The following is a 17,229-nucleotide window of genomic DNA, read 5'->3' on the forward strand; positions in this document are numbered from 1 at the left end:
AGTTTGGTTCCAATAATGTTTCCATTTTACACTACAAGCTTATTTTCAAATGTAACACACAATAGTTACAAACCGAACCAATTAATTTTCTTGCTTTAATATCCATTTTTCTTTGCCAATCTCACAGGAGTCAAGTTTCCAGCAGTAAAAAGAGAACCATGTTTGTTTTTCTGAGTTGCAATATACTGTGTTGGGACACTGATGTTCTATCAACCATATGGCTCGCAAAAGACTAATAACCAGAAAATCAGAGTAAAGTTTTAAAATACTCCCACCTTGTGGCAGTTTATAAATATGACAGCCTAAACAGGATAGTCTTGCTCTCCGTCTGTTCATTTGTCCCTCTGCTTTCTTTCTAGCAAAGGAAAAGCACTTGGATGTAGAAAGTTCTAAATCATTCAGGAAGAAACAGGAGATTCCTTCTGAGACACTGGGTTTCAGATTGCAAAGTTATGTCCACAAAATGCAGCACTCAAGCTGCAAGTCATCTTCAGTTGTTCCTAAATACTTTGGCCACCTGATGTGAAGAGCCGACTTGTTGGAAAATACCCTGATGCTGGGTAAGACTGAGGGCAGGAGGAAAAGGAGATGACAGAGGATGAGATGGTTAGATAGCATCATCGACTCAATGGACATGAGTTTGAGCAAACTCTGGGAGAGACTGAAGGACAGAGAAGCCTGGCGTGCTGCAGTTCATGGGGACGCAGAGTCAGACATGACTTAGCGACTGAACAACAATGGATCTTATGTGCCTTGTCTCTCCAGCTCCATCATAGAACCTAAAGCACATGCTTGCATTGCATGCCCTGCCCATCCCACCCCATCAATGAAAACAAAAGATCCATAATCATTGGCCAAGACTTCCCCAGTAGCGCAGTGGATAAGCTGCCAATGCAGGGAACACAGGTTCGATCTCTGGTCCAGGAAGATTCTACACACCATGGAGCAAGTAAGCCACAAGTACTGAGGCCCTTGCACCTACAGCCTGTGTTCTGCAACAAGAGAAGCCACCTCAATGAGAAGCCCAGGTACCGCAACTAGAGAGTAGCCAGCCCCAGCTCGCTACAACTAGAGAAAGTCTGCTTACAGCAATAAAGACACAGTACAGCCAAAAATAAACTAAAAAATAAATAAAAAATTACAGTTGGCTTCTTCTACTAGAACTCCTAGAAGAAGATTTTGCATAATACAATTGATTATACTATTTCCACTTTCACTCAACAGATGTTTAGTGTCTCCCATGTGCCAGGCCCTGGATGTTGGAACAAGTCAGAATAGATTAAGATCTCATAGAATGTACAGAAGTGAGGAAGACAGGCATTGAGTGAATTATAAGACTGATGCATGTTACCAACTGGGAAGGGGCACTGTGGGAGAATATCTAGTCCAGTAGTGAGTGTGTGTGCATGCTCAGTCGTGTCTCTCTGTGACCCCATGGACTGTAGCCTACCAGGTTCTTCTGACCATAGAATTTTCCAGGCAAGAATACTGGAGTGGGTTGCCATTTCCTCCTCCAGTAGATATTCCTGACCCAGGGATCGAACCCGCATCTCTTGTATCTTCTGCATTGGCAGGCAGATTCTTTACCACTGTGCCACCTAGGAAGCACCAGTAGTGAATACAGTGGGTTAAAAGCATGGACCCTGCAGTCAGGCAGGCCTGGGGTGGGATTCTGAAGTCAGCCACTTAGATAAATTGCTCAACCTTCCTCTGCCTCTGTCTTCTCATCTGCAAAATGGGGATTAATAATAAAATCTATTCATAAAGTGGTTGTGAGAGTGAAATGAAATAACATATGAAAACCAATTAGCACAGTATGTGTCTGGCTGAACTTGCCTGAAATCACTGCCCCCAGCTGAGAGTTTTGTTCTAGAAGCCAGTGAGGGTACTTGGGAAGCAGAAATTACCACACTAGTATTTCCTCTTCCTTTGCACTGCTCTCTTCCTTCAAATACTTGGCAAAGAAAAATGCTTCGTGTCCTGGAAGAATCTTCTCTGCCCTCTGCATCCTTCTTCTGAGCATAAAACTGAGATACAAAGTTGCAACTCTCTAGAAACCCCAGGAGTCTCTGACCCAGTGTGGTCACACTGAGTCAGTAATCCTCTCTAAGAAAGGATGCCAAGTGTGGAAATGGCCACTGCACCTGAGTTAAAGCATGGATTAAACGCAGGATTGCTATACACTTTTTTTCATTTAAATACATAACCTACCAAGCTGTAAAAGTGGCTTTTGGTTGTCCCTAACTTTACCCAGGAAAACCAGAAAAGCAAGTGGTTTAGGAACTAAAACTAAGTATTCCTGCTTAAAAGTGTGAAGCCAATCCTCCTTGCTGTCATTGGAAATGGTTATCAGTGTTTAAAAGAATAAAAATGCACATCTATGAGCATCACATTTGATACTAGCAGTGTCCAGCTCATGGTAGACAGCCAGGAAATGACAGTTGAAGTGGAATAAATGTATACACTGGGCCTTGAAGTTGTTTTTATGGATAATTTAAACAGGAAAACTCCAGAATAAACCTCTCTTTACAGAAGGTATCTTTTGAAACAATGGTTCTCAACTGGGGGCAATTTTTGATTGTCATGGCTGGGGGAGTAGGGGAAGACTACTGTCATCTACTGGGTCAAAGCCCAGGACCTGCCAAACATTCTATAACAGACACGACACCTCACACAATAAAGAACTTCCCAGTCCAAAATGTTTATAACACATTTGAGAAGCTCTGCCCTAAAAGCACACACACACATATATATATACACACACACATACACACACAAAATCTTAAGGTTTTGTTAGAATATGAGAGAGAATAAATATGGGCTCCTTACTTTTGTTGGTATGTTATTTTCACTAACTAGTAAAGCAGGTTTACAGGAAAATAAACCACCTCTTATCACTACCACAGCCTGATGACCTATTTGAATAGCTGATCAGGAATTCCTATAGCTTTTAACACAGCTCATTGTAATGTATCTTTCATTTTTTAAAATATTGTTTCTATACATTTTCTATGTCGAAATGGCAACTCACTCCAGTATTCTTGCCTGTAGAATCCCATGGACAAAGGAGCCTGGCAGGCTACAGTCCATGGGGTCGCATAAGAGTTGGACACAACTTAGAGACTAAACCACCACATATAGTCGTTACTGTAAAATAGTCAGACATCTGACAACAGCCATCAGCTTTTTAAAGTTTTAAATATTTTTTTCAAATATCTGTTTCATATTAGTTACATTTAGCCCTTAATCTGTTTTTGCTTTCACCTAATATACAGTGTTTCCTCGTGTGAAGATTTAAAAAATAGACTTGTCTAGGGCTCCCTGGTGGCTCAGACAGTAAAGAATCTGCCTTCAATGCAAGAGACTTGGGTTTGATCCCTGGATTCAAAGATACCCTGGAGAAGAGAATGACAACCCACTTCAGTATTCTTGCCTGGAGAATATCACGGACAGAGGAGCCTGGAAGGCTGTAGTTCACGGGGTTGCAAAGAGTCGGACATGACTGAGCCACTAACACTTTCACTTCACTTTCACAGTGTTCCTCAAGTGAAGATTTGAAAAATAGACTTGTCTAGAAGGGCCATGACAGAACACTTGAGAATACTGTAGAAGTTCTGGGAATGTTGTTACCCAGAAAGTTTTCCTTTTCTTCCAGCAGTCTTTTATCAAGTATCTTAAAAGTTCAAAGCACAATTATCTAGTCTTTAATCTACCAAGTTTTTCGATAGTTTCATCTCAGTCAATTTTAAATAATTTTAAACAAAACAAAATTAAAAAGAATATTCCTTTGAAACCCTGAACTTAAAATCTGAAGTATTTTCTCACCCATAAAAATGCAAGTTGTTCTATGCTCTGGTCCCCAAGGGACCTAGTACCTGGTCTTTCAGCCTCTGTGGTGACTACGGGAAAATCATCAGGTTTATGCATCTATTTCCCCTGCTAGACTCTGAGCACCTTAAGGACAGGCAAACTTATTGGTCTCGGTACCTCCCATCCCCACCCCAGAGCCTGGCCCACGGCAGGTGTCAACAAATATTTGTAGAATACATAATGACAGCTACATGCCTACTGAGTTGCATTTACGGCTTTATAAGGCTTATAAGGCTTAGTCAGCATTATAAGACTTAGTCCTTATCTGTCTCTGATTTTTCCTGAGTTCACTTGTGTTCTTTCTAGGTACTTCAAGTGCCCACTGACTCTAGCTGTTGATAAAAAAATCCAAAGGGCAGAACAACAGTTTCTCCTTTCATTTCATTTTAATGTTTATTGATCATGCACTGGAGAAAGTGCTAAGTTAACCTTCAGGAAAGGAGATCCTCAAGTCTAAAGAAAAGAAAACTAGCAAACCAATCTTTAAATACCTATTCAGTTGTCCTGGACCGGCCAGCAAACCAGCCTCATCTCACAGGTCTAAGGCACAAAAATGAACTGAGAGACTCTAGAGAGCGTCCCTGATGGCAGACTTCCTTTTCTTCCTTTCATACTGAAGCATATTGCTTTGAACTATGCTAAGTTTTTTGTTTAAATTTGTATTTCCTAGTTTTTCCAAATATATAAATAATATGCAAAATATATTTTAATAGGGAGTGAAAGAGAGAGAGAGATCCTAAGTCTGGAGTTTAGTGAATGTACTAGAGGTGAGAAGGAATACATTGAGGAATAATATTAATTGCTGGTAAAAATTGAGTGCATAAATCACTTAAAACTTTTTTCAAAACTCTTCTAGAATATTACGTGGGAATATGGGATAAATACACTAAGGCTTTTTTTTTTAGGCTAAGATTTTTGACAAGTAGGTTTAGTCAATTCCACAAACCCTTGATGTGAAGCTAATCTGTGTGCCATATTGCTTCTAAAGAAAGTTCAGGATTTAGAATCCGGCTGTTAACTATTCTCTCACTATTACCCCCAAGTTCCTATGTTACTTGGTAAAGTCTGTTAATGTTATTACTTTCTGCACTGTGTGGTTGGAAAATGCCAGCCACAGGGTTGCATAATGAATGCATTGTTAAGGTAAGATGGGGACTTTGATCACCATATTGCTGCTTTATTTGTGGGAGAAAATAAAATATATAAGGATTCGACTAACAACATTCACCGAGCTCAGTAAAACCACAGCTATTCTCATGTGATTTACACTAGAATCACCTGGGGAGCTTTAAAAACCAGTGCCACTTGGGTCTCACCCCCAGAGATTCTGTTGTGACTGGTCCGGCACAGGAATTTTTAAAGCGCCTCGGGTGATTTTAATCTGCAACCAGCTTGATGTTTACTGCCCTTGAAAGCTCCAACTTAATAAGACTTACTCAAGATCATCAACTGCTTACCACGTAGCTGACATAATTCTCAGATACTCTGCTCTTGTACTAACTGCTCCCAGTGGAAGGATACATTGACCTGTTTCCTAACACCCAGGTGACAACAGGAAGCAGCTGAGGTCAAGAAATATTTAACTATTTCTGTTAATACTTATCTAACCAGAGGGCCTTTTTTCCCCCCTCATTGCACCATGTAGCATGTGGAACTCCCCCAACTAGTGATTGAACCCATGTCCCCTACAGGGAAAGCTGGAGTCTTAATCACTGGACTACCAGGGAAGTCCTCAAAGAGCCATTTTTAAAATGAGATTTTCAGTAAACAGAGTTCTGCCTGTGTTAGAGCTTAATTCCTTTCCATCTTTCTACTAAATTACTTAATTCCCTGCAAAATGTCTCATCTTTTTGGTCCAGAAAAGAATTTCTAAATGTCTGAACTATAGGTAAGGTTAAAAATATACAGCTAGGATCTTTTATGCTAAATGTAGTATCAGCCATGTTCAGTCACATAAAACTCATCTAATTTCATTGTCTTCCACATTTGGTGCTGAATGAAAATCCAGTGGCTACAATGGATGTTTTCTTTTTTTTTTCTGTTGGTCCAGGGATAGAATCTGTGCCCCCTGAAGTGGAAGTCTTAGCCACTGAACCAGCAGGGAAGTGCCACCTACTCATGTTTTTGGTATATTTTTTTTAATTGGCTCTAGTTCTTCTTTACATAAATCTTACTTTTCTAGACATGTGCATCCATCTAGATATAAGCAGTCTTATCATATAATTTGGTTAAAATCAACTTGCAGACATGAACATTGTTGATACCATTTGACAGAGAACACAACCCAGGAAGGTAAACAAACAAGTGGTCTGATTTTTTTCTTTTTCTTTTTAAGTAAAACTTGGTTCTACAAGCATCTAGGATTTCAGGCACTGTACTTCAAAGCAAAATACTACTTACATTTTCTAGGAGACAAACAGCAGCCGGATTCCCACTAAATGCTTTTGCTGTGAATGCATCGGCTATGAAAATAGGGAGTTTCATTTTCTTTGTAAGCTGTTTCTGCAAACTCTCAAAACTGTTGGTAGACTGCTTTCCTTCTTATTGCTGCAAAAAAATCAAAAAGTTAATGTTTTACTTGACGCAAAGAAACAACTAACATTTCCCAAGTACCAAGTCAAGTAATTATTCTAACACACCTGCATTTAAAGATAAGTAATCCTTTGATTTAAGCCTCTAGATTGAATTTGCTTTAAAATACTGGATGAATAGAATATTTTCTTTTCATAGTGTACATATACTTAACATAGTAATATTCTTAGAGTAGCCAAAACTAGCATAAGCTATGTTATTAATGAAGTATGTGAAACTTCCAAAGAGCATATATGTTGCTGATAGTTTACCAATGAATATTACTGCCCTTTTGAAATGATGCATTTTTTCTGATTATAAAAACTCCATCGTAAAAAACTTAGAAAATCAAAAAATGAATCATAACCATGCAAATCAGCAATAACTTTTTTTGGACTTAACATAGTCTAAGGAACCTCATGTTTTTAATTTTGTGTTATTTTATAAAGCTACAGTTGGAGACTTTTTAGAGCTCATGATATAGATTTGTTAAAATTAAGCTTTTTATTATAAGAATAATACTTTCTCTTTACTGAAAACCTATAAAATACAGAAAAATGGTGTGGGGTGTGTGAAGAATCTTCTGTATCTTCATGCTTTGGAGATAAACTGTTTACATTCTGGGTATTTCCTTTGCTTTTACTAGAAGCATGGATTTTGTCATAGGTAGGGAAGAAGTCGTCTCTCTCAAAATTATAGAACTTTTAAAAAATTCAGCAAACTATGGGGTGTTTTGCTTAACTATAAAAGAAATTAACCCATCCTAACATGTATTTCTTGTTCTCAAGGAGATGAGGATAAACAATGGCTAGGCAACTCCCAGGTCTACAGAGTTGTTTGTTTGTTTTTTTTCTTTTGTTTTTTTTTTTTTGGACTTACAGAGTTGTTTTCTTTTTCTTTTCTTTTAGTTTATTATACAAGGGTTTTACTTAACTTTCTTGCCATATTGCCTACTTTTTTCCTTTTTTTAATGTATAATTGATATATTACTTTCAGGTTTACAACATAATGATCCAATATTCGTATATATTGGGAAATGACCTACCACAAAAAGTCTAGTTAATCTATCACCAAACATAGTTACAAAAAAAGGTTTTTTTTTTTCCGTGTGGTGGAAGTTTGAAGATCTACTCTCTTAGCAACTTCCAAATATTCAATACATTATTATTAACTATGAAGCCAGAAAGATAAACACCAATACAGTATACTAACGCACATATATGGAATTTAGAAAGATGGTAACAATAACCCTATATGCAAGACAGAAAAAGAGACACAGATGTATAGAACAGACTTTTGGACTCTACAGGAGAAGGCGAGGGTGGGATGATCTGAGAGAATAACATTGAAACATGTATATTATCAAGTGTGAAACAGATCTCCAGTCCAGGTTGGATGCATGAGACAAGTGCTCAGGGCTGATGCACTGGGATGACCCAGAGGGATGGGATGGGGAGGGAGGCGGGAGGGGGGATCAGGATGGGGAACACATGTAAATCCATGGCTGATTCATGTCAATGTATGGCAAAAACCACTACAATATTGTAAAGTAATTAGCCTCCAACTAATAAAAAATAAAGGAAAAAAAATAAAGCTTACTTAAAAAAAAAAAGGAAAAGATATAGATAAAATGATTAGGAACACAAGGACAGAGCAATAACTCTGCCCAGGAGACAGTCAAAGGGAGCTCCAGAGATGAGCTCCCAGAGATGTCATCCAGAGATGACATTTGAGTGAGTCCAAACACACACACACACACACAAATATCCAGCGGTTCCATAAGGTGGGAACAGGCATTTTGGGTAGAGTGCATAGATTAATCCCAGGGCAAGCAATTTGATATAGAAATAGATATGCATGAGGAAAGGAGACTGCAGAGATGAGGCTATCAAGATCTGCTGGAGTCAATGTTCATGAAGGAGCAGATATATGTAGACTTATAGCTGATTAATATGGTTGTACAGTAGAAACCAACACAAGATGGTAAAGCAATTATCTTCTGATTAAACTTAAAAAAAATGTTTTTTTAATAGATAACCTACAAGGACCTACTGTACAGCACAGACAACATGGCTCAATATTCCGTAATACAGGTCTCCCTGGTGGTCCAGTGGTTAGGAATCTGCCTTGCAAAGCAGAGGAGGCCGATTTGATCCCTGGTCTGGGAAGACCCCCACATGCCAAGGTGCAACTAATAAGCCATGGGCCACAACTACTGAGTCAACACACACTGCCGCTACTGAAGCCCGCACCCTAGAGCCTGTGCTCCACAAGAGAAGCCACCACAACGAGAAGCCACCACACTGCAGCTAGGGAGCAGCCCCCACTCTCCGTAACTAGAGAAAGCCCTTGTACAGCCAGGAAGACCCAGCTCAGCCATAAATAAATAAATAAAACTATTCTATAATAACCTACATGGGAAAACAATTTGAAAAAGAATAAATATTTGTATATGTATAACTGAATCACTTTGCCATACACTTGAAACTAACACAACATTGTTAATCAACTATGCTCCAATATAAATTTTTTTTAAATGTTAAAAAAAAAAAATCCAAACTTCAGTTCAACAGCTACTATGTGGCAGGCCAACCCCAAAGCTAGGTACCAGGGAGAGGAGAGAGTTTCATGAATGAGCCATATGCCTCTACTCTGAGAGTCTAATCTAGAGTTTGTTTTTGAAGATGTCTCTCTTTTTTTCTCTCTCCTTAAAATTAATTTTGTTTTCATTTCTGTAAGAAAAGTGCACTTATTTGATGGGAATTGTGTTGGATCCGTGGATTACCTTGAGTTGTAAAATCATTTTGAAGATATTCTTTTAATCCAAGAACATGGGTGTATGACTGCTAAGTTGCTTCAGTCATGTCCAACTCTGCAATCCCATGGACTGTAGCCCACCAGGCTCTGCTTCTCCAGGCAAGGATACTGGAGTAGATTGCCATGCTCTCCTCCAGGGGATCTTCCCCACTCGGGATCAAACCTGAGTCTGTCATGTCTTCTGCATTGGCAGGCAGGTTCTTTACCACTAGTACCATGGGGGAAGTCCCAAGAAGATGGGTATATCTTTCCAAAAGAAGAAAAGAAAAAGGCAGGCTTAACTTCCTCCTGAACTGCTGAAAGTTTGAGGCAGGTAAAGTTTAAGCAACTTGGCTTTCTTTACCCAGTAAATGGGCTTGCGCATATTTTAGCATCCTGGTCAATCTAGCGGCTGGTCCTGAGCTGCAGCTTTCAGGCAGAGCTCTGTGCACTACCAGCAGGGTGTTTTTCAAATGACCCAAAGAATTTAATTTATCCTTCTCTAATTTCACTTACATTCCATTAGGATCCCTAGTACAGCTTTATATGCCCCTTAATAATGGCAAGCAAATAAACTGTTTAAATAGAAATTAATTACTCCCAGAGGGTACCTCATAAATCTAAATTCATATGATTTCTAAACTATTCATATCTCTTTTAAAACTTTTTAGTTTTTAATCATCAATTTAGTGTATGAATAGAAACTTTTTATAAACAATAAAATAATACAGAAAAAAAAAATCCCATTTGACAATCCCCTGTCTCACTACTTTCCCTGCAGTTCCATCAGGTTAGTTTTTGAGAACACGGTAGACATCTTCCTGAATTCTAACCTTGGTTCCATTTATCATGTGAATGTAGGGAAATTATAAACCTCCCTTGTTCCAACAGTTTAGTCATTAAACCTGCCCATGGGTGTGCCTGGGAACGTTGCTGCTTATTTGCCCCTCTATAATAGTCTTAGCTTGTTTATAGTCTCCTGCGCTACAGACAACAGAACGTTGACTCCTGTATTCTGTAGCTGTTAATATAAAAGAACCCACTTGGCTTTTGCCTGTGACTGCTGCCTCAAAACAATGCTACTCACTAATAAATGCCAACTTAGTTCTTTAAAAATGTAAATACTTAGTAACAGAACGCTGACTGGCATTCAAAGTGTACATGAATACTATGCACCTTACTTGTTGGAAAAAAGAAAATAACTATAAAAAGAAAGTCAAATTATAAAATGTTTTAAATAAAAATTTGGAGGAAATTCTATTTTTAAATTAGTTTCATGGCACTCAACTACTTTGTGTTTAGTTTTACTCATGTTTCCTGGACTTAATAGAAGCTCTGAAACACTGCCTTTGTTAAAAAAAATCTTGAGACTAATTCTGATTTCCTCAACTACATTTATGTTCCAACACCTACACTTTTGGAAACTTTTCTGATGAAGCTTACAGTTCTTATCATCATGACCTACCATTTATCAACCAAATTACTGCCCCTCCCCACTTCCTCTTCCTACTGGTAACCACCTCTCATTTGTTTTCTAGATCTGGGAGTCCAATAGCAGTAAACAGCATGTCCTTTTCAAGTGCACATGGAGCATTTTCCAGAATAGACCATAGGTTAGGCCATAAAACAAGTCTCAATAAATATAAAGGCTTGGAAGCATACAAACTGTGTCCTTCAATCACAATGGAATAAGATTACACTTCAATAACAAGAGGAAAATGAAATTTGAGGAATGTGGAAATTAAATAACATTCCCCCAAAATAAAAGGAACTGGGTTCCCTGGAGAAATGGTCACTTCTAGGGTGAAGGTACAGAAAATACCAAATAAGCCTTCAGCATCTTCTAATAGAACAAAGTAAGACAATCTCAAAAAATAAAAAGAATAAGTGGGCTTCCCTGGCAGTCCAGTGGTTGAGACACTGTACTTTCACTGCAGGGAGAACGGGTTTGATCCTGGGTCAAAGAACTAGGATCCCACAAGTCAGCAAATAAATAAATAGAATAGGGGTATGTCAAAGGGATACAGGAGCCAACCTGAAAGTGCTCCCAGTGGCCTAAGAAAGAACAATTTGAACAACAAAATAACTTATGTAGATTATAACTCAAAGTATAAAATTAATATCTGTGGGTCTGACTGACATATATATAAAGATGAAAGAATGAATGAAAGGAAAACCTCATAGAATTATTTTTAACTCAAGTTCTTTTTTTCCTTTTATTTATTTTTGGCCACATTGGGTCTTTGTTGCTGGTCTTGGGCTTTGTCTAGTTGTGACAAGTAGGGGCTACTCTTCATTGCGATGTGTGGGCATCTCATGATGCTGGCTTCTCTTGTTTTGGAGCATGGACTCTTAAGACTGCACATTCAGTAGCTGCAGCACACAGACAGTTGCCCTGTGGCATGTGGGATCTTAGATCCCTGACCAGTGATTGAACACATGTCCCCTGGACTGCAAGGCGGATTTTTAACCACTGGGCCACCAGGGAAGTCCCTAGAATAATTTCAAATAATTTATCTAGCTACTCTCCCTTCCAGGAGATGGAGCTTAAATACCCCTTGAGTGTGAGCTGCACTCAGTGACTTTTTCCCAAAAGAGCAGAGCATAAGAGGATAAAAAGTAACTTCACAGCGGAGAAATCTGGCAAGTACTGCGTCAGGCAGGTTTGATTAAGGGTAACACCATCAGTGATAAAGTCAGGTTGATAGCATCTACCTTGGATATGACGTGATGAAAATGGCACTTTACTTTGGTGGTCTTCCTCCTGAGAACCCATTACTCCTACTTAATCATGGCAAAAACATTAGAGATATCCCAGTTGAAGAGTATCCCTCAGAGGAACAGAGAATGCTAATCATAAGGAGAATGATGACTAATTAATGTAGTATCCAGGACGGGATCCTGGAACAGAAGGATGTTAGGGAAAAACTAGTGAACCCCATATAAAGTGTGTAGTTAATAATAATGAACCAATGTAAGTTCATTAGTTGTAACAAACACATAATAATAAAAGCAAGATGTTAATAATAGAGGCAACTGAGTGAGGGATACATGGGAACTCTCCATTCTATTTTCTTTAATCAATTAGGCTGTGCCAGGTCTTAGTTGGGCATGCAGGGCCTTTTTCCTTTTTAGTTGCAGCATGCAGGATCTTTAGTTACAGCATGTGAACTCTTAGTTGCAGCATGTGGGATCTAGTACCCTGACCAGGGATTGAACCTGGACCCTCTGCATTAGGAGCACAGAGTCAGCCATTTTTTGTAGACTGAAACATATACTGAAATGCTAGGATTTTACTAATGCCTTCAAATCAATTTCTACTTTATTAATAGCAACCACATCTGCCTATGTTGGAAAACAGCAGTATTTACATGTGAGTGAGTGAAAGTAACTCAGTCATGTCTGACTCTTTGCGACCTCATGAACTATACAGTTCATGGAATTCTCTAGGCCAAAATACTGGAGTGGGTAGCCTTTCCTTTCTCCAGGGGATCTTCCCAATCCAGGAATTGAACCCAGGTCTCCCACACTGCAGGTGGATTCTTTACCAGCTGAGCCACCAGGGAAGCCCATTTATATGTGAAATATCACTCATTCTGTCCACAGATGATTCTTGGTACTCATCTGATTTTACAGATTTCCCTGGAATAATTTTTGCTGCTCCCTCCCACGCAACACAGTGCTTAGGACATTGTACTTTCCAAAATTTTTCTACTAAACTCACTATTGAAATAAGTTTTACAGGAAGGACCACATTAACGATATAAAAGACAAGAAACAGGACAGAACTGGAATTATTTCAACTACTAACCTCTATATAACAACTCATTTTAGACACTAAGAAACTTAAGATTCAGGGAACTTCCTTGGCAGTCCAGAGATTAAGACCCCAAACTCCCAAAGTAGGGTGCATTTTTTTTTTTTTTTTTGGCTTAATCACTCAGTCGTGTCCGACTCTGTGACCTCATGAACAGCAGCCCACCAGGCTTCTCTGTTCATGGGATTCTCCAGGTAAGAATATTGGAGTGGGTTGCCATATCCTTCTCATGGATGGGTTCAATCCCTGGTCAAGAAACTGCGATCCCGCAGGTCATACCTTGACGTGGCCACAAACAAACAGCAACAAAAACTGAGTTTCAGCAAAGTTAACTGCCTCAGAATCAAACAGCTGTAGGTAAGTGTGAAATCTTAGGGTTAGAACCTAGGCCGATCTGACTCCCTGGTTATGAAGACAATTGTAATTTTGTCAATGATTTCCTTTATAAAGTTTGGAGCATTGTTTTATCTTCTGATTCTATTTATTGGTTCAACAAATAATAAGTTTGCTAGACTGTGGTGAAAATTAAAGTACCTTCATCCCCAATATAACCATTGTTATTTGTACACTAAGAGGCATATGTATTGATATGTACATAATGAAAACATGTATTTTTAACTACAACTTAGAAATTTAAAATCATGTGTGGGGAAAGGGAAGGAATGGTCTGATATCTGTACTGTGTTCTCTAAGTTATCAACATGCTTATGGAATATTAAAAGCAGTATAATAAGTTGACTTAAATTCCTTAAGTAGCTATCTTTTGTGGCTGTTTTCCCTGTTCTCCCCAGCAATCCACTGGAACAGAAATAATGTTCAACATTTTAAATTATTTTCAAAAACTAGAGAAAGTGTGCTAGATGCTCTCTTCTTTTTAAGTCACAATTTGTTTACTTGGTGTATGGTTATTCACATTGGATGAGACCTCTTGGTTTCCCTAATCCCAGAATAAACACTAAGGTGATTTGAAGAAACAAACAAACAAAATATCAAGAATGTAAACTGTGTAATTAAGCTTTGTCTTGAGAAATAATTTTGAATTATGGAGATCACTGCTTTCTAAAGACAGTAAATATATTAATATATAAAAGAATAAGCACTTCACAAAACCTTAGTACGACAGATTTAGTGCTCAGAAACCATTAAGAAACACTCCTAGAAACTTATTTGTGGGTTTGTTGTTAAGTTTATTTGCTTTTCCTATAGGCAAAGATTATAATCCTGTTTTTATGTTATTTCAGAATGCAGTAGGGGTATGTGAACAACTATTTTAGCCAACTTTTAGTTAATGTGCCTTCCCTCACCCAGGAGAGTGCAATCTCTTCAATTTCTTTCTTCTTTTTTCAAGCTCTGCATGGAATTTTCCTGTTCTCTTCCTGGTGGTGTAGTCATGATCTCATGTCTGTGTCTTGTTTTCCTCTGTGTCTTGTTTTCCTCTGGGAGCTGTGGGTACTTCTATTTTCTTCTCCTTTTTCATCTTTTCTCTCATTTTGGACTCTAACAAGATCCTCTCCAGGGTTCCTCTGATTTCCATATAATAGGAAAGCAATGAAATGATGGAAAGGAAGACAAAGAGGAAAAAAAACGAAAAAACAAACACCCCAATGCAGCTGGGAGTTCTTAGTTCTAACCATCTCTATGGAAACAATTCCACAGGGACTGATCTGGAAACAATTCTGTAGGGACCACTGAAGCAGTGGTGAGCCAATTTCACCAAGCCTTAAAGGACTCAACTTGTAGATGGGAATAGTTGATAGGCACTTTTTGAGAAAAGCGTTGAGTATTAAAAGAATCCACCTGCCAATGCAGGAGATGCAAGAACTCAGGTTCCATCTCTGGGTCAGGACAATCCTCTGTAGTAGGAAGCAGCAATCCATTCCAGTCTTTTTGCCTGGAAAATTCCATGGACAGAGAAGCCTGGCAGGCTACAGTGCATGTAGTCCCAAAGAGTTGGACATGAATGAGCAACTGAGCATGCACAAAATAGGAAGCCAAATAAAAATTAAGTTTATCCCTATATCATGTATTTTTTAAAAAGCTCAAAACATCCTACTTGCTATAATAATAAAAAGGCAAAAGGAATGTATCTGCTAATTTCAAGTCCTTCCTAAGCATGCAGGTTGGCAAACAGGAGAGTGCCCAATACAAACAAAACTGTGGCCAAAAAAACCCCCAAAGAAAATATTGCAGTTTGGTGATGAAAAGTCATTAGAACGGTTTTAGAATTTTGATCCATAGCCATAAAAAATATGTGGAGAGAATGCCAAACTCAGGCAGTAAACAAATTGAATTCAGGCAAGGGGTAAAAAGGATTACAGAATTCCATTTACCAAATCAGGTTGAAAGTCACAAAGGATAATGATGTAACTTGAATCCAGGGAAGAACTCCATCTGAAGTAGACCTTGGAGTCTTTACTAATACAGCAATCAATAGGAAAAAAGAGAAAAGAAACCTCCCCCACCCCCAGTCAGTGATACTAAGTTTCAGGCCAGTTCAAAAGTCTCCAGCCAATAAACTGTTAACTGCAAGTCTCCAGAAATGACGGTAACTGCAGCGTTATTTAGGGGAACTAACTTCAATTTGCCTAAATATATTTTGTTCCCTTAATACATCCCCAGGTAGGTCCATAGTGCTTTTAAGACCCTAGTCCCTGGGGTAAAACCATTTGGGTTTCAATCCTAGCTTCTGTCACTAGGTGTGAGATCTTGGGTATCTTTTTAAATTTCTCTAGGACTTAGGCATATCATCTGTAAAATGGGGACATTATTTTTAAGGTAATAGTCAGTGAATTGAACACAGCACCTAGCTCAAGCAAGCTCTCAATAATCGTGAGCTATCGTTATTACACTATACGTTTTGCTTTTCTATCTCTTGTAATGAAGACCACATTTTCCCTTCTCCATTTCTCTGAGGGTTATTTGGAGAGAGTGGGCTCACAAAAGGCAGTAGGACATTATGACCTAGCCAATTCTTACTACCCCACACTTGTCTTAAGCAGGTTTGCGGATGTATTATAGCCACGAAATGGAAGTTTCCATTGTATGACGGTAACTGGCCTTCCTTCTCCACACTACAAACTGCATACCTCAGGGAGGAAAAATTATTCTAGCTTCTCTACTGCTAATACTCCTTGCGCCCATCACCCCACCCTCGACGGGCTTGCAGTGTCTGTACAAAGTCTCTGACTGGATATTTAAGGCCTAAAATCTAGTTTTGTCCACATTCCCAACCTGCAGGAACATCTGCGTACTCACACTCATTTCCGTCTCTCCCCCGCATGATATGTTCCTTGTTTGCAAGTTAACTTTCACTGATCTCGTTTGCTCTTTAACTTGCGCTGATCTCGGTACTAGGACTGCCCTCCACTCTTCTTACAGAAATTCGGCCTTTTTTTTTTTTTTTTTAACCCCAAAAGCTGTCACTAGGAACCTTAGTGGTATGCGACCCAGCACAACCAAAAATTATTTACTAGTTGTCACTTGTACAGGCATTTTTCAAGAATGCAAAGCACTATTTGGAAAACAACTCAAAGTCGGGCGACGCAAGCGGTAGATGGGTAGCTGAAATTACAAAGTGGGAGAGATTAAAACCAAGAGAAAAGGCAAAGGAGAGGAGGAAGCGAGGAGAGATTTGCAGGGAAACTTCAATAACTAACACAGCCCGCCCCTAAAGAGGCACACTTTAGGGCGGCTGCGCCGTCAGCGCCAAGGCCAGGGGAAGAGGCCCAGCCCAAGTCAGGGCCTGGTGGTCACTTTCGCATCTTTCCAGCGGAGAAGCCCTACTCTTTTTACTGCATAACACAAACATGGTGGACAAGAAAAGCCCTCCCCACTTTTGGCAGCCGAACCACGTGGGGCCCCTTCCACGCAGGTGACGCTGGGTAAGGGCGGGGCCTCTACAGAACTTCTTCTCTGATGCTCTACCGCATCACGAAGTTCGTGATGCGGTAGAGCATCAGAGAACTTTTCCACACCGGGACACCACACCACGGGTTCCTACAATACGCACGGATATCTTCGAGAGAGAGAGCAGAAGGGTTTGTTCCAAGAATTTGGTGGCTATATAGTAAGCCGGAAAGGTGGAGTTCGCGGCCTCTTTCTCTAATTTGACCAACCCCGTCTTCTCTCCACCTCTTGCCCAACTAGTCAGCCGACCAACGCGCAAGCGCACTTCT

The 17,229-nt window shown here is 39.3% G+C and overlaps 1 protein-coding gene across 4 annotated transcripts in view; it reads right to left on the bottom strand.

Annotated features, from left to right (window-relative positions):
* Positions 1 to 17,195, bottom strand: part of PBLD (phenazine biosynthesis like protein domain containing) — a 34,104-nt gene extending 16,909 nt beyond the window's left edge. The window contains exons 1-2 of one of the 4 annotated variants that reach the window (XM_043924819.1): positions 17,064 to 17,195; positions 6,271 to 6,417 (exon numbers count right to left, since the gene is read on the bottom strand). In XM_043924819.1, coding sequence (XP_043780754.1) covers positions 6,271 to 6,354 — 84 coding nt within the window. In that variant the 5' untranslated portion in view covers positions 6,355 to 6,417; positions 17,064 to 17,195. Of the gene's footprint in view, positions 1 to 6,266; positions 6,418 to 16,309 lie in introns of those variants that run through there. The other 3 variants (XM_043924818.1, XM_043924820.1, XM_043924821.1) reach the window with 3 other exon arrangements.
* Positions 17,196 to 17,229: the final 34 nt, after the last annotated feature.

Source organism: Cervus elaphus, chromosome 15 (genome assembly GCF_910594005.1).
Source record: "Cervus elaphus chromosome 15, mCerEla1.1, whole genome shotgun sequence".
Classification (NCBI taxonomy): domain Eukaryota; kingdom Metazoa; phylum Chordata; class Mammalia; order Artiodactyla; family Cervidae; genus Cervus; species Cervus elaphus.